The 24,260-nt window shown below is 39.7% G+C and overlaps 1 protein-coding gene and 1 long non-coding RNA gene across 5 annotated transcripts in view; one reads left to right on the top strand and one right to left on the bottom strand.

Annotated features, from left to right (window-relative positions):
- LOC110134594 (uncharacterized) overlaps window positions 1-8,694 on the top strand; it is a 484,741-nt gene extending 476,047 nt beyond the window's left edge. Inside the window, exons 6-7 of one of the 2 annotated variants that reach the window (XR_011488755.1) lie at window positions 4,192-7,787; window positions 8,421-8,694. This is a non-coding gene — a long non-coding RNA (uncharacterized lncRNA). Of the gene's footprint in view, window positions 1-4,191; window positions 7,788-8,420 lie in introns of those variants that run through there. The other variant, XR_011488756.1, reaches the window with a different exon arrangement.
- BICC1 (BicC family RNA binding protein 1) overlaps window positions 1-24,260 on the bottom strand; it is a 359,182-nt gene that overhangs the window by 22,996 nt on the left and 311,926 nt on the right. For 2 of the 3 annotated variants that reach the window (XM_070470682.1, XM_070470680.1), the window contains exons 11-17: window positions 22,461-22,622; window positions 19,552-19,748; window positions 19,282-19,414; window positions 18,367-18,523; window positions 8,683-8,848; window positions 5,458-5,497; window positions 4,931-5,085 (exon numbers count right to left, since the gene is read on the bottom strand). In XM_070470682.1, the coding sequence (XP_070326783.1) occupies window positions 4,931-5,085; window positions 5,458-5,497; window positions 8,683-8,848; window positions 18,367-18,523; window positions 19,282-19,414; window positions 19,552-19,748; window positions 22,461-22,622 (1,010 nt within the window). The remainder of the gene's footprint in view (window positions 1-4,930; window positions 5,086-5,457; window positions 5,498-8,682; window positions 8,849-18,366; window positions 18,524-19,281; window positions 19,415-19,551; window positions 19,749-22,460; window positions 22,623-24,260) is intronic. The other variant, XM_070470681.1, reaches the window with a different exon arrangement.

Below are 24,260 nucleotides of genomic sequence, written 5' to 3'. Positions count from 1 at the left end.
TGAGTATTAAAAAGTCACTCATCTAAGATCTAAGCTGATTTCATTCACACAGTTATCTCAGATCTGGCTAAACATGATGTTTTCTAAAAACATTAAATAAAAAATAATCTGGTGATATTTACCAGTTTATTGTGGTGTGTTAGAAGACAAAAAACTGGTAAATATCACAAAATTATTTAGATTTGTAAGACTTAAAATAGTCAGACAACCTCATTACTCTTAGGAGGAAATTTAAAACCTTCTTTTAACTTCTGATGCAGGTTTTACCTGCTCCAGAGAATACACAACCATTTCTAATGCCTTTAAGAGATAAGTGGCAAAAAGAAAAGGAAAATCCAAAACTTTTTAGTTCCGTTGATGTGACAGAAATACTGCAGGTCAAAGCAACCTTTTGTTTGATCTTTGCTGTCCCAGTATATCATTAAGTGGATAGGGTCATACTTTTGAGTCTTGAAGAAAACAAAAATAGCCCTCAAGCTACTTGCTTCTTATCCAAAGGAGTTCTTTGGAAAAGTCTAATTTCTCAAAAATGCCTTAAAACTGGAAACAGTCTCTCAAGTCTAGTTTCTCAGTAATGTGAACAGGGTGTTCAAAGCATCAGTTTCTTGCCTAAAGCAAGCTTCCTAGAGCAGGAAACCCATGTGCCTTGATTCCCTACACACCGAGTAACCCACACCAGTCAGGACCCATTGGCTAAACGTACTTCTCCAGAGCATCCTACTTGTCCCTTTGGTTTTGGTTTTCTTTGGAAAAGAATAAGGAAAAAGAGTGTTTCTAACTACCCCCTAATTTTTTTTAACTTTTTATTTTGTATTGGTGTATAGCCAATTAACAATGTTGTGATAATTTTAGGTGAACGGTGAAGGGACTTAGCCATACAACTTTATGTATCCATTCACCCCCAAACTCCCCTCCCACCCAAGCTGTCACATAACATTGAGCAGAGTTCCAAGTGCTATACAGACCTTGTTGGTTATCCATTTCAAATACAGTAGCATGTACATGTCAATCCCAAACTCCCTAACTATGCCTTCCCCCATCCATCCCCCTGGCAACCATAAAGCTCGTTCTCATAGTCCATGAGTCTGTTTCTGTTTAATAAGTTCATTTGTATCATTTCATTTTAGATTCCACATATAAAGGATGTCATAAGATAATTCTCCTTCTCTGACTCACTTCACTCAGTATAACAATCTCTAGTTCTACTCATGTTGCTGCAAATGGCATTATTTCATTCTTTTAGATGGCTGAGTAATAGTCCATTGTTTTGTATATATGTACCACATCTTCTTTATCCATTCCTTTGTCAACGGACATTTAGGTTGCTTCCATGTCTTGGCTACTGTAAACAGACCTGCAGTGAACACTAGGGTACATATATCCTTTTTGATCATGTTTTTCTCTGAATATATGCCCAGGAGTGGGATTGCAGAGTCATCAGCCAGTTCAGATAAGTCGCTCAGTTGTGTCAGACTCTTTAAGACCCCATGGACTACAGCACACCAGGCTTCCCTGTCCATATCCAACTACCAGAGCTTGCTTAAACTCATGTCCATCGAGTCGGTGATGCCGTCCAACCATCTCATCCTCTGTCATCCCCTTCACCTCCTGCCCTCAATCTTTCCCAGCACCAGGGTCTTTTCCAGTGAGTCAGTTCTTCGAATCAGGTGGCCAAAGTACTGGAGTTTCAGCTTCAGCAACAGTCCTTCCAATGAATATTCAAGACTGATTTCCTTTAGGATTGACTGGTTTGATCTCCTTGCAGGTCATAAGGTAGCTCTATTTTTAATTTTTTAAGAAACTTCCATTGTGGCTATACCAGTTTATATTCCCATCAACAGTATAAGAGTGTTCCCTTCTCTCCACACTCTCTCCAGCATTTATTGTTTGTGTATTTTCTGATGATGGCCATTCTGGCTGTAACTACTCTCTGATTTTAAAATAGTGCTACAAGTGGAGATGTTGTAAATCTTTAAAAAAAAAATTTAAGCCCTGTCCACTTTTCCCCAGGTCCTTCTCAATTCCCACCCTGTCCCTATGTTCTAACCCATTAATTGCCCAGTTTACAATCCCTCTGAGTTTTAGCAGAATAAAGAGGAGGGCAGACATCCACAAAGAGCAACTGCTTCAGAATATCAGATCATGCCCTTTTACCTCCTTTTGATGGCTTTGGGGTGTGTGAAAGTCCTCCACAGGGCAAGAATCTAGAACCATTCCCTAAGAAAGCCTGATTCTATCTCTTATCACCACTGTTTAAAGGGGCTGTGAATAAAAGCAGGTTACCTGGTGAATGCCCTGGCACTGATCTCGCTGGTTTCATCCTCTTCCCCACCTTTCAATGTGAATGAGCTGTTAGACATTAGCCAGAAAGGTGGAACAGGCTGGCCCGAGAGAACCAAAGCAAGAAAAGCCACAGGAGGGATTCAGCCACTGAGTCTGGAGCCTGCAAACTCAGGCCCATAGAGAGCGGTCTACTCGTCCTTGGACAAGACCCAGAGCAGAGGCCCCCCAGGTTCTGACACCACTGCTGAGTCATTCCCCTTATGGTACATCCCTGCAGAGCAGTGTTTCCAGGAGGCTGCCTGCATCAGAATCAGACTAGGCTTTTGGTGAAAATGTAAATTACTGGTTCCTGCTGGCTCTTTCCCTGATGAGTGAGATGCTGGGGGAAGAATCTGCATTTTTAAGTGCACCAAGTGATTCTTATGTCTTTTAACATGGCTCTAGAGCATTTATATATCACCTTGTATGGTAAAGAATTTGCCTGCAATGTGGGAGACCCAGGTTCAATCCCTGGGTCGGGAAGATCCCCTGGAGAAGGAAATGGCAACCCACTCCAGTATTCTTGCCTGGAAATTCCATGGACAGAGGAGTCTTGTGGGATGCAATCCATGGGGTTGCAAAGAGTCGGACATGACTGAGTGACTAACTAACTTGCTATGTACCCTCTGAGTACATAAACCATTAGGAAAACGAGGATAAAGAAATTTTACAAAATGAATTCAAGTCCTTTTTTCTAACTACTGATGACCTCAAGTAAGACACTTAACTGATCTGGGACCCTTTCCCTCACTAGGAATTTATAGGGATCAAAAAAGCTCGTGGATGAAAATGTACCATATAAAACATCAAAGAAATAAATGAATGTGATTTAAGGTAATTACTACTAGCACATTATGTGTTCATGTAACACTCTAAAGTATTCCTGCAGATATAAAAAGCATATCTAGTTTGAAAATGCAGAAATACTTCTAGTAATAAGCATTCATATATGTATATGAATCACATCTTTCATCAGGCTCTTGGTTTTCCTCAGGGTAAAGTTCTTTAGTGGAAATAACAGTAGTTGCTAAATATCACCAAGACTTCCTGCACACCCCATGAAGCACTGGGTGCCTTCTCCCACAGCATGCTCAAAATAACTGCAGTGAGCAAACGGGCTCTGAGGCGGGAAGTCACTCCGCAAAGCTGTGCATGTGTCGGTGGCGGCTGTCAGGTTCCCACAGCCTCTGCATTTGACAACTGCTTTATTAGAACAATCGTCATTTCAACCTGTCATAGTATTGGTCTCTGAGAACAGAACTGAATTAGCATTTCTAAAGTGAACTATTTCATCTCTGAAACGACAGGAACATAATCAACCACCTAAAGCTCCATTCCGCTGAAGGTGGGGGTGAGCACAACAGACTGCAGGTACACCAGTGGAAGCCTAAGAATGAGCACAGCAGTTTTTAAGGCCTCTGCCAATGAAAGGAGATGTTGACTTTCTCTCAGAGCTATAATGGCAGAAAGAGGGGTGTATAACTCCTAGCGCCTCAAATTTTTCATAATGATTCCTGCATTCTAGTTGCCAACAGTAACTTCAGTCTTTAAATATACCCTGCCAAATTGCTACTGTAAGTCTGACAATGAAATTTGCAGGAAACTGTGCTTTTTAGTATTTCAACAGTACTTTCTTTTTCACTTTCTCAAAGAGACAAAGGGAAAAAAAAAATCGCAGGTTTGCATTTGCCTTTCATCAACATTCTAATTTATTACAAAGAAAATGGGTGGAGAAATGAAGGTCAATCTGCAAATGCTAGTGATTAGACTAACAATTACGAAACGCTTAACCAGTATTTGTTTTTGAGCCTCCAGTGGTCTTATTGAACATTGTGATTCTTGGATTAATAATTTTCATCCATCTTTCAGGTTTGTGCAGTCTCCGCAGTTCTGTGTGTGAGTGTGTGCACGTGCACGCATTCTAACTCCACCTGCACTCGCAAAAGACTTAGAGCCAACATCTGACACTCTGCAGCTGCAAAGGCCTTGCTGACTGAGTCACGTACAGCCCGGCAGAGAAGCAAGGAGCTCTGGATCCCTTCTCCCTGTGGTGAGGATGCCAGCTTCCCCATCTCACCCCTAAGCCCTGCAGCCAACATCTGGGAAGCATAATGTTTTGGAGCTCTTGTTTGTGATACTTCCTGCTGTGTTCCTGGCACATCTGAACACACTGAATTTTTAACTCAGATCTGAGAACTTGCTTTTGTTGAATAATTGCCTTTTCCCCCTTGGTGGTCTTGTGAGTGATACCCTGGAATGAAGGGATTCCTTATACATTTTTTATGGCATATTACATATGCCCTTTGCTTAATCTCAGCCCTGCTCTCTGACATTCTCCCCTAACAAAAACACATTTATCCAAATTTCCTTCACAGCTGATCAACAACTTTGAGATCATGTAAAGATCTCATGATCATGAAAACAACATGTAAAAGATCATATCAGATTGTATCTATCTCATAGCAATACGTTTACAGTATTAGAAATTAAAGCAAATCACCATTAAGAAACTGTCCTTATGTAAATAGAAAATGGGAGAGGAGAGAAGACAGTTCTCTTTTGCTGAGAGAATCGACAGGAAGAGTAAGTAGGGCATGACTCTACAAACCTCAAAAGTGGTCGTCATTGTGGGCTTATATGACACGTGGTTGGCCCTTCTCAGCTCCTTGATAGTTTCAGCGGGCATGGATTTAGAAAACCCCAGGCCACTCCAGGTGTTTGTGGGTGTTCTGACCTCCGTCACTACTGGTTTCTTTAACATAGCTTTGGAAAAGAGAACATAAAACAAATGCTTGCTATTTTTAATGCATTTCTTAAATACAACATTGACGAGTATTTTTTCGTTGGTGTATGTAAAGAAATTACCACTGGATATCATTTCTTAACACAAAATACCTTAAAATGTCTTCATAAAACATTTTATACAAAGTAACAATAAATTTTAAAATGATACATTATTTCTTAAATGATCTAATGCTAATCTATTCAACCTCAACAAAGTTTATGCAACTTGAACCTAAACATTCTGGGTTTCCTTTTACGAGAGTCCAATTTCCCAGTTCAATATCAGTACTGAAAAACTTTTTATGTGTCTACTGAAAAAAATCAAAGTATAGATCATAATGTATCACATACCTTTGGTTGCTAACAGCTTCTTTTGTTCATAGTCAAATGCCTGAAAAAGACAGAAAACATCTTTCTTGTCAGTTGATCCAAATGTCACACCAATACTCCATGAAAAGATTACATGACTGCAGCCCATGCACCTGCCCGAGACAAATGCTAAGCTCTGCACCATAATGTGACAGGAGCCCACACAAGCCTGATAAACTTAAACATGTTTTCAAAACTAATTCATTATAATAATATACTACTTCTGACTTTAAGTCATGACAGTGACAAAAGTTAGAAATCTTCCTTCAAAGGGAAAAAAATTCCTCTTTATTATGAATATTTAACATACCAGGACCAATATATGCTAACATACAGTGAATAACTTAATAAGAGTTATGCTAAATTTCAAAATAATGCATTCTTAAAATACTTTCAGATTATCTATTATTGGCCTCCTGTATTTCTCAAAATCCCCTCTTCATTTGGGTAAAATGTTATGATGTCACAACAACCTATGAAATTACGTAACTTAATTGGCATTATCTATGCTTTTAAAGTGACATAAATGACAAATGTCTAGCTTTAATAATGACACAAGCAGAACATTAAAATTAAACCTAAATAAAAATATAAACCTAAGTTAAAAAATGAAACTTATATATCTTGTATTGCACAAGACTAGGATGGCACCATTTATTCTTCTCATCCACACTGAACAAGTGACTATGACACAGATGGGTCTATATACAAACCGAGGTAAGTTTTGAAGAAAGAAGTCCAGATATAACTACATCTCAAATGCTGACTCTTGGAGAAGGAAATGGCAACCCACTCCGGTGTTCTTGCCTGGAGAATCCCAGGGACGGGGGAGCCTGGTGGGCTGCCGTCTATGGGGTCGCACAGAGTCGGACACGACTGAAGCGACTTAGCAGCAGCAGCAAATGCTGACTCAGGGTTCTCAACTCCCGTGTTTCAGGAACTTAGGCTTGATTTTAAAATGTCCCTTATAAATAAAAAACTATAAGGGAAAATAATTGAAAAAAGGAACAGAGATATATACATATATATGTATATCTTCTTTGCTATACAACTGAAACTAACACAATATTGTAAATCAACTATTCTTCAGTAAGTTAGGGGAAAAAAATGTCTCAAAGATAGTTCAAGAACCCATTGACAAGGGCCAAGAACCCACTGGCCCTTCCTCCCAGGAGGACTATACCATCATACGCAGGGTGTCCATATAATTTATGGTCTTAAACAGGATACTTTTAAAAGCAAAAAGTACTACAAATGATAGGGTCAAAATAATGAAAGTAAACTGGTTGACTCTGACCAACCAGAAGGAACATGGCAGTAAACTGGGAGAGTGAGATTTTTAGATAACATGGTTTGATTTTTCTTTTGAAATCCTAGGTCTAAAATGACTCTGGGAGTTAAAATCAACTTTTAATGACTAATGTCTAAGGCAAGATGTGGGGAGATTCTAAAGTTACTTGTTCAATAAATATTTATTGAGTGCCTTCTGGTTATAGGTACTGTGCTACACTTTGTGGAAGAACAGAACAATGAATCAAAAATAATCTATAGCCTCAAATCATATGGAGGCTTAGCAGGGATGAGTAAAAGAAATAACCACAAAATAAATTAGAAAGTAAGATAAATGTGAAAAGAGAGCTGGAGATTCAGAAGTCCAAGAATGGTCAGGAGACAAAGGTCATCTTTACAGGAGACAAAGGTCATCTTTAGCTCCAGAAATCACAGAAGTCTTCAAACTCTCTCCCTGTCAAAGCTCAGTAACTCTTATCATTGATTTCTTAGTGATTTTAAAAGTCAGCTCTTCACTAATGGCATAAATAACATCTATTTAAATTGAAACTCTATCACCAGGAACACTCTCATCCATCCTAAAAGAAAGGAACATGAAAAGGTTCACTATAGGTATAAACTTGATGAAAAAGATGAGACTCACAAGATGGACGAAACTCACAAAGGGACCATAAAGGAATCTGATACTTTTTAAATGAGAGAACTTTAATTTATAATAACTGAAAATATATCCACCAGAGAAAATGTAATAAATGTTTTTAACTTTGCACCTTGTAAAGGCCATGGTTTTTGTAAAAACATTCATCTAAAAACATGAAAATGTTCAAATGCCAAGGATTAGTATAAGCAGACAAGCAGGACTGCACTGTAGTTTTCACCAGAATTACAGAAGTACAATTTAGTTTCATGAATTAATTTCTTTGACATATTTATGACAACTTCTTTATTTCTAGGATTCGGTGAGGTTTTTTTTCTTTTTTGGAGGTGGGGAGATGGAGATGATATATCTTACTATGAAGTAGGTAAGTCTACCCATTAATTCAGACACTGAAGCCAAATGTTTATAGACATCTCTAAAAGCACAGAATCCTTATCTTTCATATTGTGATCAATATAAAAATCAGATTTCTGAATTCCATGATCAATAGTTTATTTATTTATTTTGTAATTGGACCAATAGTTTGAAAATGGATACAGAGAAAATCCCTGCTGAGGAAATTGTTTAAAATAATCATAAAAATCTGTGAACCAACATAATCATCAATAATATTTAGCATCTCCTTTCAAAAAACTAAAGCCTCACATTCGTTATTTTTATAACTGTCTAAGGAGCACCAAACAAATTCATCTTCTCCATTTTACAGATAGAAGGATAATAATATAAATATTATTTATTTATAAATCTATTTATCTAAGACTATGTCATGAGGCAGTAAATGCTCAGAAATAGCAGCTCACATATTTATCTAAATTATTTAAGTAACACATGAAAAATGTCATTTGCATAAGACACAGTGACATAGACCATGTTAGATCACTTTTAACATTTTAAATAATTCTCCTCACTTAAACTAAATCCTGCATTTCATTTTTAATGTTTATAGCAAAACCAATTCCTAACTACTGCATATATATTTAAATATAATTTTGAATAGGCATCACTGACTCAATGGACATGAGTTTGAGTCAACTCTGGGAGCTGATGATGGACAGGGAGGCCTGGCGTGCTGCAGTCCATGGGGTCGCAAAGAGTCGGACACAACTGAGAGACTAAACTGAACTGAACTGAGCATGCAGAAGGAAAACGGAATTTCTGCTCTACTGCTGAAGGCTCACTGAATTCCCCGATTCCCTCAATCTAGACAGCCTACATTTGGATGACTCTCCCTTTTTTTTTTGTTGTTGTTTAATCATTACCTGCATGTTGACGTATGATGGCCGTGGGGCAAGGCGGGCCCTTTCATTGTTCTGTTGGGCAGCGGCTGCCCTCTCGGCAGCGCGCTCACTCCCCGGAGCCTTCTTGTCAGCCAGCGGGCTTTCTGCAGCACTCAGTTCAGGATCTGAGAGCAACCTGTCAGTGCTACTGTGAAAGAAAGAGTTTGGAATTGAACATGCCACTGTTACATTCACATGCACCACACCTTTGCTAGGGGCCACGTTTACTATTTAGATTTACCATGTCCACCACTTACAGGTATTATCTCATGTAATCCTCATAGCACTGCTATGAGGAAGGTAGTATTATTGTCCCTATTTTTCGCATGAGGAAAGTACCTTATCCAAGGTCACGCCTCTGGTAAATGGTAGAGATGGGATATGAACGCAGATTTGCTGAATCTCAACATGGTGTTGAAACTATTTCAAAATATATATTCAAGCACAGTAAATATGTATATATGACATTTTGTATATGGTACACATGGAATAGACATGCAGACAAGATTCCTAATTTATAGACATCAAGGAGGTATCTGTGACCCATGTTTACCTAATCTGAGCAAACTGAGTCAGTCTGAAAGCATGCAGATAACCCATTTCATCTGTGTGCAATAAACATGATGTTGCTACAAATCTGCTGTGATAAAGGCAGCAGATAAATAAATATTCTTTAATACCTGTTCAGGGTGCAGGAAAAGAACACCTCATGAAAGTGCTTCTTAAAATGAGGGAGAGTTATTTGAATTATCAGAATTTATAGTGTCCTAGATATGCACCTCAAGCTTAACTCCAACTGAAGGTTAAGCTCAAGTAAAACAGAAATAACAAACAGTATTAGTCAAAGAGCTGATTTGTTTACACATTCTTTTTTGTATCATTCACTATTCAGTTGTGCCAGGGGAATTCAGAGGAATTTAGAAAGGGCTATTAGAACACAACAGGAGAAGCAAAGAGCTTTTTTTTGTTTGACAAAAGTTCAGAGGCATCACACAGGCTTGTGACCTGGAATTGAAAGGGCATCTGCAGGTTCACCATTGAACAGCAGCAACTCAGACGGAGCAGCATAAGCGAAGGCAAGGAAGTATGCAGTGCACATCACTGGTGGTGTTAAAGCCAGAATTATTTCTCTAACCTAACATTATTCCTCTAAGAAAGAAAGAAAGTGAAGTCACTCAGTAGTGTCCAACTCTTTGCAATCCCTTGGACTGTAGCCTACCGGGTTCCTCTGTCCATGGGATTTTCCAGACAAGAATACTGGAGTGGGTTGCCATTTCCTTCTCCAGGGGATCCTCCCAACCCAAGGATCAAACCCCAGTCTCCCACATTACGGGCAGATGCTCTACCATCTGAGCCACCAGGGAAGCCCCCGATAACAAATAATGTTAATTTGGCATACTAGTACCATGTCGAGAAAAACAGATAAAGCAGATTTGGACAAAATGGGAACAATGATAATTAATCAAAGACTTTAAAAAAGTAGAACAGTTTTTTCTTTTCATAAAAGCAAAACAGACTTTGCTGAGGAAAGGAGGAAGTAAGAATAGAATTATTATATAACACATTTTAAGTCAACTATGCTTCAATAAAAAAATTTAAGTAAAAAATTACATGTGTTATATTTGCCTCAGTTCAGTTCGGTCGCTCAGTCGTGTCTGACTCTGAAACCCCATGAATCGCAGCACGCCAGGCCTCCCTGTCCATCACCAACTCCTGGAGTCCACTCAAACTCATATCCATTGAGTCGGTGATGCCATCCAACCATCTCATCCTCTGTCATCCCCTTCTCCTCCTGCCCCTAATCCCTCCCAGCAACAGGGTCTTTTCCAATGAGTCAGCTCTTTGCATGAGGTGGCCAAAGTATTGGAGTTTCAGCTTCAGCATCAGTCCTTCCAATGAACACCCAGGACTGATCTCCTTTAGGATGGACTGGCTGGATCTCCTTGCAGTCCAAGGGACTCTCAAGAGTCTTCTCCAACACCATGGTTCAAAAGCATCAATTCTTCAGCCCTCAGCTTTCTTTATAGTCCAAGTCTCACATCCATACATGACTACAGGAAAAACCATAACTTTGACGAGATGGACCTGTCAGCAAAGTAATGTCTCTTCTTCTTAATATGCTGTCAAGGTTAGTCATAGCTTTTCTTCCAAGAAGCAAGCGTCTTTTAATCTCATGGCTGTAGTCACCATCTGCAGTGATTTTGGAGCCCCCCAAAATAAATTCTGTCACTGTTTCCAATGTTTCCCCATCTATTTGCCATGAAATGATGGGACCAGATGCCATGATCTTATTTTTTGAATGCTGAGTTTTAAGCCAGTGTTTTCACTCTCCTCTTTCACTTTCATCAAGAGGCTCTTTAGTTCCTCTACACTTTCTGCCATAAGGGTGGTAACATCTGTGTATCTGAGGTTCTTGATATTTCTCATAGCAATCTTGACTCCAGCTTGTGCTTCATCCAGCCCGGCATTTCACATGATGTACTCTGCATGTAAGTTAGATAAGCAAGGTGACAATATACAGCCTTGACATACTCCTTTCCCAATCTGGAACCAGTCTGTTGTTTCATGTCCAGTTCTAACTGTTGCTTCTTGACCTACATACAGATTTCTCAGGAGGCAGGCCAGGTGGTATGGTATTCCCATCTCTTGAAGAATTTTCCACAGTTTATTGTGATCTACACAATCCCATGGACACAGGAATCTGGCAGGCTACAGTCCATGGGGTCGAAAGAGTCAGACACAACTTAGCGACTAAACCACCACCACATAGTCAGAGGCTTTTGTGTAGTCAATAAAGCAGAAATAGATGTTTTTCTGGAACTCTCTTGTTTTTTTGATGATCCAGTGGATGTTGGCAATTTGATCTCTGGTTCCTCTGCCTTTTCTAAATCCAGCTTGAACATCTGGAAGTACATGGTTCAAGTACTGTTGAAGCCTGGCTTGGAGAATTATGAACATACTTTGCTAGTGTGTGAGATGAATGCAACTGTGCAATAGTTTGAACATTCTTTGGCACTGCCTTTCTTTGTGATCAGAATGAAAACTGACCTTTTTTCAGTCCTGTGGCCACTGCTGAGTTTTCCAATTTGCTGGCATACTGAGTGCAGCACTTTCACAGCATCACCTTTTTAGGATTTGAAATAGCTGGATTTCCATCACCTCCACTAGCTTTGTTCGTAGTGATGCTTCCTAAGGCCCACTTGACTTCACAGGAATGTGACCTTGCCTGAAATAATCCTTTCTTTTGTGGAAGACTTCCCTGTCTCTCATTTTGGCTGCTTTAAAAAATTTTTCTACTGCATTTTGGAGCTTCTTTCTATTTACTAGATGGGATGCTGCTGATTCATGTTGAATAAAGCAAATTTGATCTTTAAACTGAGTTTTAGTTTCTTTCTTTTTTTAACAGATTTGATGGCAGTAATAAGACTGAAGGAGACTTCCAGTAACTTTGGGCATAAGAAACATGGGTGTGGCACCTGCAAGCCCTTTTCAGTTCTCTGTCTCTGTTTCTGAGGCGTGTAGGTAAATTCCTTTCAGTTCTCAGCTCTGCTCTCTTTGCACTGAGCTCCCAATCTAATGGGCTTCCAAGTACAGGGCAGGTCAGCTGAATCTGGCAGATGGCTCTGCCTGGAGCTCAAGCCCCTACCCTTTATTTCAGACCATGACAGCCAATTAATTGGTGGAAACCCCCAGGCCTTGATTCTGTCCCAAGACCCATGTGGGAACTATACATGTGGAGCCCCCAGTCCTCAGTCTCCATTTGTTGAGGTCCCCAGGCCACGGTCCCATGGCAGGAACTGTTGGGGTGCACACAGGGCCTTTAAATGGCTGGGACACAGAAGAATCTTTTGGTAACTGCTGATTTAAGGTACATGTGTTTGTCTTGTTTTGTACAAGCTACTGCTATTAGGAATCTCTGTGGCCAAAAAGTTGCAAAAATCGGTGGGCAAGGGTGAAGCCTTTAAAAGCTGATGAAGTACTCTCCACCTAACTCAAGGACTCCTGAGTTCAAATAAGCAGGTCACATAAGCTGTCTAGGTTAGCTTGACCCTAGTTCATCCACCAGCCTCAAGATTTCCATGCAACACGGTGCACTGTAAAGCACCACACAATCCCTAGGCCCACAGCACATATTAATCCGGCTCCCCCAAACCCAAAAAGGCTTAGCTGAAAGAAATGGGATCCTTAATATTCAAAGAGTTAAGCACTCTACCTTTTGGTACACTTGCTGATTTTACATCTAAGAACTATGGCCCTGGAAGCTATAACTATCTATAAAAATGTCAAAGTGTTACTAAAGACAACCTATAATTAGAAAGGCCATTATGAGGCATGTTCCAATTATATAAGATCATTTAAGAACTGCACTTAAAAGCAAGAGCTTTCCTGCCCCACTCCCACAAAAAAAAGGAGAGGGGGGGAGGATACCTATTTTAATTGACATGCAGAATGCTCCAGAAGGCTTCAAAATTCCAAAATAGCTTCACTGAAAGATTCATTGCAAAAAGGCTAATGAAAAATTAAAGACACAAGAGGTACCTAAAACAGGAGATAATATGACTGACTATCTGCTACTGCTCTCCTCTACACTCTTTTTTTGGCCATGTCATGCTGCTTGTGGGATTTTAGTTCCCCCACAAGAGATGGAACCCGGGCCCTCACCAGTGAGAGCGCAGAGTCCTAACCACTGGACCACCAGGAACTCCCTATCCTCTTTGAGTTCATTCCAGTAATCCTGTCTGAACTGTCTTTCCATCTGAAGAGCCTGCAAGACGGCAACAAAAGTCCACCATGTAGGTGGTCTTCTAGTCATGAAGGCTTTCTATGTCCCCAGTTTCTTATATGCAGGGAAGAGGCTCTGGCCTGTCTGATCTCCCCTGAGATCCAAAGGGTAGATCTGAACAGTTGCTGATCAGGGGGGGAGGAAATAAAGAGACAAGGCAGGAGCAGCCAAGAAACCACAGTGCAGCCTTGGGGCAGGGTCCTGGTTCCACCTCCGTCAGATACACTTAACACCTCTGAGTTCTTCCAGGGAACTAAAACCCTCAACAAATGGAAGACAAACTACTTGAGGAAGCAGTCCTCATTCCAGAGGGAAGCTCCTGGTTTGACAGCCTAGAGAACCAGAGAAGCTGGTGAGGTTAGGAAGCTCCTTAGGTTAGGAGACCACCTGAGGGCTCATTAAAGCGATGTAGGCCTGCACACACCCCGATCCTTATCAGCAACCCTTCCCTAGGACTATTACTGTAAAACTCCTCACTAAACCCTCCCATGTTGGGACAGTTTTCCAGGACACAAGCCTGAAGTGTCCTACTTTGTCTGGCTAAGTAATAAAGCTATTCTTTTCTACTTCACCCCAAACTATGTCTCTGAGATTCAATTCAGCACTGGTGCACAGAGGCCGAGTTTTCAGCATCAGTAGACACCCTTATACCCTCAAAGGAGGGTCCCTGTATGGGTCTTTCCAAGAATGGATGAGATTCTGCAGTATTTTCTTGTAAACTGCTACATTATTCCCTTAAACAGCTAAGGGAAATTAAGTAGAAATTAATGAAAAACTCTGCCAAATTCTGAAGACATTGGAGTTAACCTTCTATTTTAAACCCTCCTTGGAGCCTACAGATGAGATTCTCAGAAAACTGTCAGAAGTCAGCTAAGGGTGAAAATTCTTACCAGAAAGAGCACTCCTGGTCTGTGTAGTACCCAATAAAGAAAGGAAAATAAAATAATTTTTGCACTGTCTTTTGGAATAGTTCTTAAGTCCAAGGGGTTGTTCAACACTGCCAGAAATATTTACTGTTTGTCTATGCTGAAAACTAACAAGAGAGTTAAATGTTCTTTGTTTTTGTTTAAGTAAACCTATAATCAGAAATTGATCAAAAATTGGAAGCTGATATTCAAAAGCTGATGGGAATTTTTTTAACATCTCTTCCCTTAAGCAAAATGAAACTACCTATGCACCCAGAGGGAAAGAAAAATGCTCTAAAGCCTTTGTGAAAGGATGCACTAAAATATTCAAAGGCAAACAGCTCTAAATCCAGAACACAGAAATCTTTTGATTTCCATCTTAGTTAGAAATCTTCTCCTTGATATTTTAAGGATAATGTAGTTAGATGGGTGGCTCAAACTATAATGCCACTTAGGCTGCAATCCAATTTGGGAGAAATTAAGAACAACTCTTCTTCCTTATCTTACAAATCTTTGCAAAACTAGGAACTAACTCTAACATCTATTCCTTTTTGTCAGTCCTAAAACCTCACCTATTTATCTCAAAAGTATTGTAGAAATTCTGGCCTTAGGAAGCCGAGGTCCTCAGGAGGAAATTTTATTCTTTCCCTGTACCTTTGAGATGCAAATATTGCATTAAAAACTTCTGGGATTATTTCATTCTTTTTAATGCTGATTAATATTCCATTGTATATGTGTATTACAATCTTCTTTATCTGTCTATGGGCATTTAGTTTGCTTCCATATCTTAGCTCATAAACAGTGCTTCAATGAACACTGAGGTTCACGTATCCTTTCAGATCATGTTTTTCTCTATAGACACATGACCAGGAGTGGGATTGCAGGGTCATATGGTAGCTCTATTTTTAGATTTTTAAGGAACCTCCATACTGTTCTCCATAGTGGCTGTACCAGTTTACATTCCCTACCAACAGTGTAGGAGGGTTCCTTCTCTCCACACCCTCTCCAGCATTTGTTGTTTGTGGATTTTTTGATGATAGCCATTCTGACCTGTGGGGTGACATCTCATTCTAGTTTCGATTTGCATTTTCCTAATAACTAGCAATGTTGAACATCTTTTCATGTGCCTGTTGGCCATCTGTATGTCCTCTTTGGAGAAATGTCTATTCAGGTCTTTTGCCCATTTTCTGAATGGGCAGCAACATGGGTGGACCTAAAGAGAGTCATACTGAGTGAAGTCAGCGAGACAGAGAATGAGAAATATCATATGACATCCCTTATATGTGGAATCTAAAAAAAAAATGATACAAATGAACTTACTTAGAAAATGAACTTATGGTTGCTAGGGGGAAGGGATAGTTAGGGAGTTTGGGACTGACATGTACACACTGCTACATTCAAAATGGACAAGGACCTACTGTACAGCACATGGAACTCTTAATGTTATGCACCAGCCTGGATGGGAGGGGGCCTTGGGGGAGAATGAATACATGTATATATATATGGCTGAATCCCTTCACTGTTCACCTGAAAGTACCACTACATTGTTAATCGGCTATGTATCTGTATGCAGTCACTTCAGTCATGTCTGACTCTTTGTGACCCTGTTGACTGTAGCCCACCTCTGTCCATAGGATTCTCTAGGCAAGAATACTGGAGTGAGTTGCCGTGCCTTCCTCCTGGGGATCTTCCAGACCCAGGGATCAAACCTGCATCTCTTGTGTCTACTTGCACTGGCAGGTGGGTTCTTTACCACTAGCACCACCTAGGAAGTCTATTAATCAGCCATCATTAGAGGGACTGATGCTGAAGCGCCAATACTTTGGCCAAAGAGCTGACTCACTTGAAAAGACCCTGATGCTGGGAAAGATTGAGGGCAGGAGGAGAAGGGGACGACAGAGGATGAGATGGTTGGATGGCATCACCGACTCAATGGACATGGGTTTAGGTGAACTCTGGGAGTTGGTGATGGACAGGGAAGCCTGGTGTGCTGCGATTCATGGATTCATGGGGTCGCAAAGAGTCGGACATGACTGAGCGACTGAACTGAACTGACCCCAATATAAAGTAAAAAGTTTAAAGTTTGAGAAAAAAATAAAATTGATAACCCCCCAGTAAACTTCTGGGAGGCAATTCCCATCAGAAGATGAACAAAAGGAAAAGATCATTTGAAACATAGGTGGGTGGACAAAAAAAATTTTGACCAAAAAAATTTTAAGTGTCTTCCCCACCAATTCAGTAAAAAACTTCACCCCTTTGGGCAGACTTATTTCATCTACCAGAAAACAACTTAAATCCAACATTTTTTAAAGACTAGTGAAATTTTGTATTATTGTACTTGATTCACAGCAGTAATTTAAAAGTGGAACCCAAAAGGTCTCTGTCAATTCATGTGTGCCTATGTATGTGTTGGGGGCTTCCCAGGTGGCTCAGTGGTAAAGAATCTGCCTGCCAATGCAGGAGATGTGGGTCTGATCTCTGGGTTAGGAAGATCCCCTGGAGAAGGAAATGGCAACCCACTCCAGTATTCTTGCCTGGGAAATCCCACGGACAGAGGTAACCTGGTGGGCTATCGGGCCTGGTGCACTGGGAAGACCCAGAGGGATCGGGTGGAGAGGGAGGTGGGAGGGGGGACTGGGATGGGGAATACATGTAAATCCATGGCTAATTCATATCAATGTATAACAAAAACTACTGTAATGATGTAAAGTAATTAGCCTCCAACTAATAAAAATTAAAAAAAAAAAAAGAGTTAGACATGACTTATCGACTAAACAACAATAATGTATGTGTTAGAGATGTATTGAATTTTCCACCTACAGATGCCAAAATTAATTGGCAGTAAATTAAGTGAATAAGTAAATAAGTAGATAAAAAAGCTCTATTAAAATGGCTTTAAAAGATTAAGTGCTTATATAAATCAAGTAAATTGAATCCAGTAGTCCCCCTTGATGGTTTCAATTTCCATGGTTTTAGTTACCTACCATCAACCTCAGTCTGAAAATATTAGAAGAAAACTTTCAAAAATAAGTCATAAGTTTTACATTGTTTGCTGTTCTGAATAGTGTGATGAAATTTCTCACCACCTCACTCTATTCCATCCTGGGATTCCCCAACCATCAACAGTGTCATGGCTCTACGATCCAGGGTCGTAGATCCTGGATCCTCCTCCTGATGTCAATAATAGCCTAACATTACATCATAATGCCTACATCATTCGCCTCACTTCACTTCATCACAGGCATTCCATCATCTCACATCATCACAAGAAGAAGGGTGAGTACAGTACAATTAGATATTTAGAGACAGAGATAAAATGAGAGACCACATTCATATAACTCATATTGTTGTAACTGTTCATTTGTTTTTGTTCATCTCTAACTGTACCTAATGTATAAATTAAATTTTATCAGTTATATATGTATAGAAAAAACAGAGAATATGTAGAATTCAGAATTATCCATGGTTTCAAGCATCCATTGCAAGTCTTGAAACATATCCCCCAAAGATAAAAGGGGATTACTGTGAATGTAAATGAAATAAAGGTTTTTCAGTAAATTTTTTAAATAGTTTCTCTAAAATATTATTTGTAACCTAAAACCTTAAAGTTTTGCTAAATTAAATGATAGATAGTCACTAAATATCCAAATCCTTTCCAAATCAGATAAAACACTAAGATATAGTATCCCATCTGTCATGGGATGCTGCTGATTTCGTGAACTGTTGAATAAAATCAATTCAATCTTTAAATTTACTTAGTTGAATTTTGTTTTATAATAAAGGTGAAGGTTACCAGATACTATTTCTTAATAAAATTTTTAAAAGTAAAAAGAGAAGGTAATTATAAAAAGAAATGAAAAAAACACAAATATCAAATGTACTTAAACTAAAGAGCACTAACTATTCAGTTTAATGTATATCCAACCTGTTACATACTTTCTTTCAAAGGATCAAGGGCTGCAAAATTAAGATACGTACTGTAAGTGTGAGTTTTTCGTGCCTTGCAATAGTTCTACTGTCTGCCTCTTGGCACAGGAAACTTTGGAGGGACCCATCATCTGTTTCAAGTCACCAGCATTTCCAGAATGGGAAGGACTTCGAGGCATGCCTACTTCAACAAAAGCATCATTACAACCTGTAGAGGAGAAGAAAACAAAAGTAAAAATCCAGGGGACTTCCCTGGGAGTCCAGTGGTTAAGACTTTGCCTTCCAATACAGGGGATGAGGGTTCAGTCCCTGGTTAGAGAGCTAAGATCTTACATGCCTCACAGCCAAAAGACCAAAATATAAAACAGAGCAGTATTATAAACAAATACAATAAAGATGGTACATATCAAAAAAAAATCAAAATATCACCTTACTATCAATAATCACCTGCAATAGAAACTAATCAGATTCTGACTCTACGGAGACACAGCATAACAGCTTTCAGCTACAGAGATGATGCCTTAAATTAAGGCTATCTTAAAAATGCAAGATGAAATTTGAAAAGTAGACCCTCATATTTTTTAAAGATTGATAGAAATATATGCAAAAACCACCACAATATTATAAAGTAATTAGCCTACAATTAAAATTTAAAAAAAAAAGCAAGAATACAAATTCTGGGTTACTTTGAAAAAAAAGAGAAATACTCTACTTGCAAAAAATTACACAGCAAATTAATGCTTTCCTGCTGCACAATTACATTCACTTTAATTTAGGAAGTTCCAATGGAATGGGAAAGTGCTCTTTCACTATGTTCTTTGGAACTCTGTTCAAATATTGTCTTTCTGCATCCTGGAGGCAGAATGAGTCACAGTTAGCAAAACCAACTCAAAAATCACTGCATAGACTTTTTATGATCCCTTTATCCAATCAACAGAGCAGGCTGAAGTTCAGAAGGAAAGATACCTTCCGTGGGGTTTGATTTGGGAGATGTCTGCTCAGATCCAGTTGTCTGCCGGGATGGATCACTGTGATTCGCACTCAGCACTTTTTCTCCAAGTGATGAAGTGGATATTGCACCATATTTTATGCTTGGAGACTGAAATAACAGTAGAAAATAGCACAGAGATATGGTCACAATACTAAAATTCATTTCAGGTAAAAGTTTAAACATGTTACCAGTGGCTTATCCTTACGAACAGCATAAATCACAAGCTTCTTGATGAAGGGCATTACCTGTGTGTGTCCATTTAAAGCAGCAGAGATTTTTTTGCTTTCTGTCTGCATAGTGTTGATATGGACATCAACAGGCGTCAAGCCAGGAGGGGGAGACGGAGCTGTGTGCCCATAAGTGGGTACTCCAGACAACAAAATATTGGTTAACGTGGCTTGGGCAGTGGATGGAATCATAAGGTGTGGTATAGCAGAAAAACCTACAACAGCATTTCACAAAGACAGGTATTAGACACAAAGCAACTCAGAATCAAGAAGCATTGTTTTGTCATTTTAAGTAACAACAAAAATGTCACTTTTGTTGCTGTCAATGCTGAAGAAAATTCAATTTTGATACCTCTGTTAATAGGGTTAACACATTACTATAAAAACATACAAGTATTAGAATGGAACAACATTTTCAGTTCAGTTCAGTTCAGTTGCTCAGTCATGTCCAACTCTTTGCGACCCCAGGGAGGCACACCAGGCCTCCCTGTCCATCACCAACTCCTGGAGTCCACTCAAACTCATGTCCATCAAGTCGATGATGCCATCCAGCCATCTCATCCTCTGTCGTCACCTTCTCCTCCTGCCCCTAATCCCTCCCAGCAACAGGGTCTTTTCCAATGAATCAACTCTTCGCATGAGGTGGCCAAAGTATTGGAGTTTCAGCTTCAGCATCAGTCCTTCCAATGAACACCCAGGACTGATCTCCTTTAGGATGGACTGGCTGGATCTCCTTGCAGTCCAAGGGACTCTTAAGAGTCTTCTCCAAAACCACAGTTCAAAAGCATCAGTTTTTCAGCACTCAGCTTTCTTTACAGTCCAACTCTCACATCCACACATGACCACTAGAAAAACCATAGGCTTGACTAGACAACGGGCCTTTGTTGGCAAAGCATTTTTAATATGCTGTCTAGGTTGGTCATAACTTTCCTTCCAAGAAGTAAGCGTCTTTTAATTTCATGGCTGCAATCACCATCTGCAGTGATTTTGGAGCCCAGAAAAATAAAGTCTGACACTGTTTCCCCATCTATTTGCCATGAAGTGATGGGACCAGATGCCATGATCTTAGTTTTCTGAATGTTGAGCTTTAAGCCAACTTTTTCACTCTCCTCTTTCATTTTCATCAAGAGGCTTTTTAGTTCCTCTTCACTTTCTACCATAAGGGTGGTGTCATCTGCACATCTGAGGTTATTGATATTTCTCCTGGAAATCTTCATTCCAGCTTGTGCTTCTTCCACCACAGCATTTCTCATGATGTACTTTGCATATTAGTTAAATAAGCAGGGTGACAATATACAGCCTTGACGTACTCCTTTTCCTATTTGGAACCAGTCTGTTGTTCCATGTCCAGTTCTAACTGTTGCTTCCTGACCTGCATACAGGTTTCTCAAGAGGCAGGTCAGGGGGTCTGGTATTCCCATCTCTTTCAGAATTTTCCACAGTTTATTGTGATCCACACAGTCAAAGGCTTTGGCATAGTCAATAAAGCAGAAACAGATATTTTTCTGGAACTCTCTTGCTTTTTCGATGATCCAGTGGATGTTGGCAATTTGATCTCTGGTTCCTCTGACTTTTCTAAAACCAGCTTGAACATCTGGAAGTTCGCGGTTCACATATTGCTGAAGCCTGGCTTGGAGAATTTTGAGCATTACTTTACTAGCGTGTGAGATGAGTGCAACTGTGTGGTAGTTTGAGCATTGCCTTTCTCTGGGATTGGAATGAAAACTGACCTTTTCCAGTCTTGTGGCCCTTGGTGAGTTTTCCAAATTTGCTGGCATCTTGAGTGCAGCACTTTCACAGCATCATCTTTCAGGATTTGAAATAGCTCAACTGGAACTCCATCACCTCCACTAGCTTTGTTCATAGTGACGCTTTCTAAGGCTCACTTGACTTCACATTCCAGGATGTCTGGCTTTAGGTGAGTAACCACACCATCGTGATTATCTGGGTCATGAAGATCTTTTTTGTACAATTCTTCTGTGTATTCTTGCCACCTCTTCATAATATCTTCTGCTTCTGTTAGGTCCATAGCATTTCTGTCCTTTATCGAACCCATCTTTGCATGAAATGTTTCCTTGGTATCTCTAATTTTCTTAAAGAGATCTCTAGTCTTTCCCATTCTGTTGTTTTCCTCTATTTCTTTGCATTGATCTCTGAGGAAGGGTTTCTTATCTCTCCTTGCTAGTCTTTGGAACTCTGCATTCAAATGGGAATATCTTTCCTTTTCTCCTTTGCTTTTCACTTCTCTTCTTTTCACAGCTATTTGTAAGACCTCCTCAGACAGTCATTTTGCCTTTTTGCATTTCTTTTCAATGGCGTGGTCTTGATCCCTGTCTCCTGTACAATGTCACGAACCTCCATCCATAGTTCATCAGGTACTCTGTCTATCAGATTTAGTCCCTTAAATCTATTTCTCACTTCCACTGTATAGTCATAAGGGATTTGATTTAGATCATACCCGAATGGTCTAGTGGTTTTCCCTACTTTCTTCAATTTAAGTCTGAATTTGGTAATTACGAACAACATTTTAGTATTTAATCTAAGCTCTTCATTGTAAGGACAAGGAAACTATTAATAGCTAGACTTTGCAAGTGCATTTGACCACTAAGCAAATTTGTCAAACTAGAACCTGCATTTCCTAACTACCAGGTCAGTGACCCTTAGGTGTTTCTGCCATTGCTCTGTGTGCATCATGCTCTTTTTCCTGATCTGCTTGTCACATTTGAAGATTACACATTACTTTTATGAAAAACTCACTGTTTTATTATGCTTCATTTTAACTGATTGACACTTCGGAGAATTTTTTGGCTGCAGTAGGCTCTGAGCCATAATTTTTCCCAGAGGAAATGGAACCACCAGTAAATTTTACTTAAAAACCAATAATACCTAAGAATACACACCTTCGATTGTACTTAAATACTACTGACCTGTGGCACTTGAAGTATTAGCAAGTGGAGGTGCCCACAACGTGGGGCTGGGGGTGCCAGAACTCGGACTTTGCAAAGGACTGACTGAGCTATTCAGAGCATTTAAGAGTGAGTTTGGGGTTGTTGAAGTGTTGAGAGATAAGGTGGTGGGTCCCAAAAGACCTGAAAAGATGAATGTAAAGTCAATACACATAAATTCAAGACTGTAATATGCAGATAACATCAATACTGCCGTTAGGAATGCACATTCATAGAATCTGATGTTTTCTAGTTATAAGGTATGAGTGACAGATTACCTACTTTCAAATATTCACATGAAATACCGCATGATACACAGCCCCAACACTGGACCCTGTTTGTCCACAAACAGATCCAGAAATGGGAGGACAGGGGAGCTCAGAGCAGGAGACACCTCAGGGCCTGGAGCATCACCAGCTGCTTTGCAATCATTTCAATGAGCCAGCATGAACCCAATTGTGCTCAAGTGTAAACCCAATTTTAATTTCTCTGAGTAACTCACATGTCATCTGCTTTAAAAAAAAAAAATCTTTTTAAAGCACTTTCAATTAGCAGTGAATTGGGAAATGTTTTCCTGCAACTGGACAGCTTCCTTTGGTTCATCTGCAGAGAGGCTAGCCTCCCTGAAAAAGTTTTCATACTAAGTTTGAAAGATCTCAGTTCCTGCCAAAGTGCCTGACTGGCATTTCCTGACTTACAAGCTGTGCTTATTCTTACAACTCTGTTCAGCATCTCCAGTAGAAAGGACAGCTTTGGGAGATTATGGGCCAAAATTTGTCTTTACTTGTAATGGTGTCTGGGCAGGGCTACTTGGAACCTTCATCATATTATAACCATATTACATCTTTAAAAAGCTAGAATAGCTACTAAAAAATTTAAAGACTGCTGAGAGTATTTTTGTTAGGGCTTCCCAGGTGGCTCATGGGTAAAGAATCCACCTGCCAATTCAGGAGACACAGAAGATGTGGGTTTGATCCCTGGGTTGGAAGAACCCTTGGAAGAGGAAATGGCAACCCACTTCAGTATTCTTGCCGGGATAATCCCATGGACGGTGGAGCCTGATAGGCTACAGTCCCTGGGGTCGCAGAGTTGGATATGATGGAGTGACTGAGCACGCATGCACAAGAGTATTTTTTGTTTCAAATCGACACTGAGGCAGAATGATTTGTGAGGGTTATTGCATTAACTTTTTATACACAAGCTACTTAAAACGTACAAAAAAGTAGTGAACCTAGAATAATTATAATAGAGCAATTAACTTTATCCAACAAAATGGGAATCTATAAATGAGACAGTTCATATCACAGCATGACTAGTAAATGGCTCACCACGCTTTCTTAAAAAACTAAAGGACCAAGGTGATGTTTTCTTTCATCTTTCTCTTCTTTACCTCAGATATAAATGCAGGTCCATTTGCTTCCCATGGTGGCTGCAGGCTAGGTTTCCTTTGTCTGGGCGAGGCAAAAGCAACCACTGGGAGTATGGTTCCGCTTGCCTTCACCTCCCCCTCTGCCCACCCTGCATGCAGATTTGCAATTACTTTTTGTAAAGCACACTGGATAATCTTTATCTCTAGGGACTGATGGCAATATTGCAAATGCAAGAAAGAACAAACACATACGTTATAGTCAGCCTGCTCACTTCACTCTCCATGGCATTCTTAATTTAGAAGAACAAACACAGCCACCAAAAATAAAACAGCCAGACCTTGATTATTTATGCAGAAATAAAAAGAGTCTGCATAACAGAAATTCAGAGTCTAACAACAAAAAAAAAATCAAA

This window comes from Odocoileus virginianus, chromosome 7 (assembly GCF_023699985.2).
Source record: "Odocoileus virginianus isolate 20LAN1187 ecotype Illinois chromosome 7, Ovbor_1.2, whole genome shotgun sequence".
NCBI lineage: Eukaryota > Metazoa > Chordata > Mammalia > Artiodactyla > Cervidae > Odocoileus > Odocoileus virginianus.
Note: the sequence above shows the minus strand (reverse complement) of the source record. Positions and strands in the feature narration are given on the sequence as shown.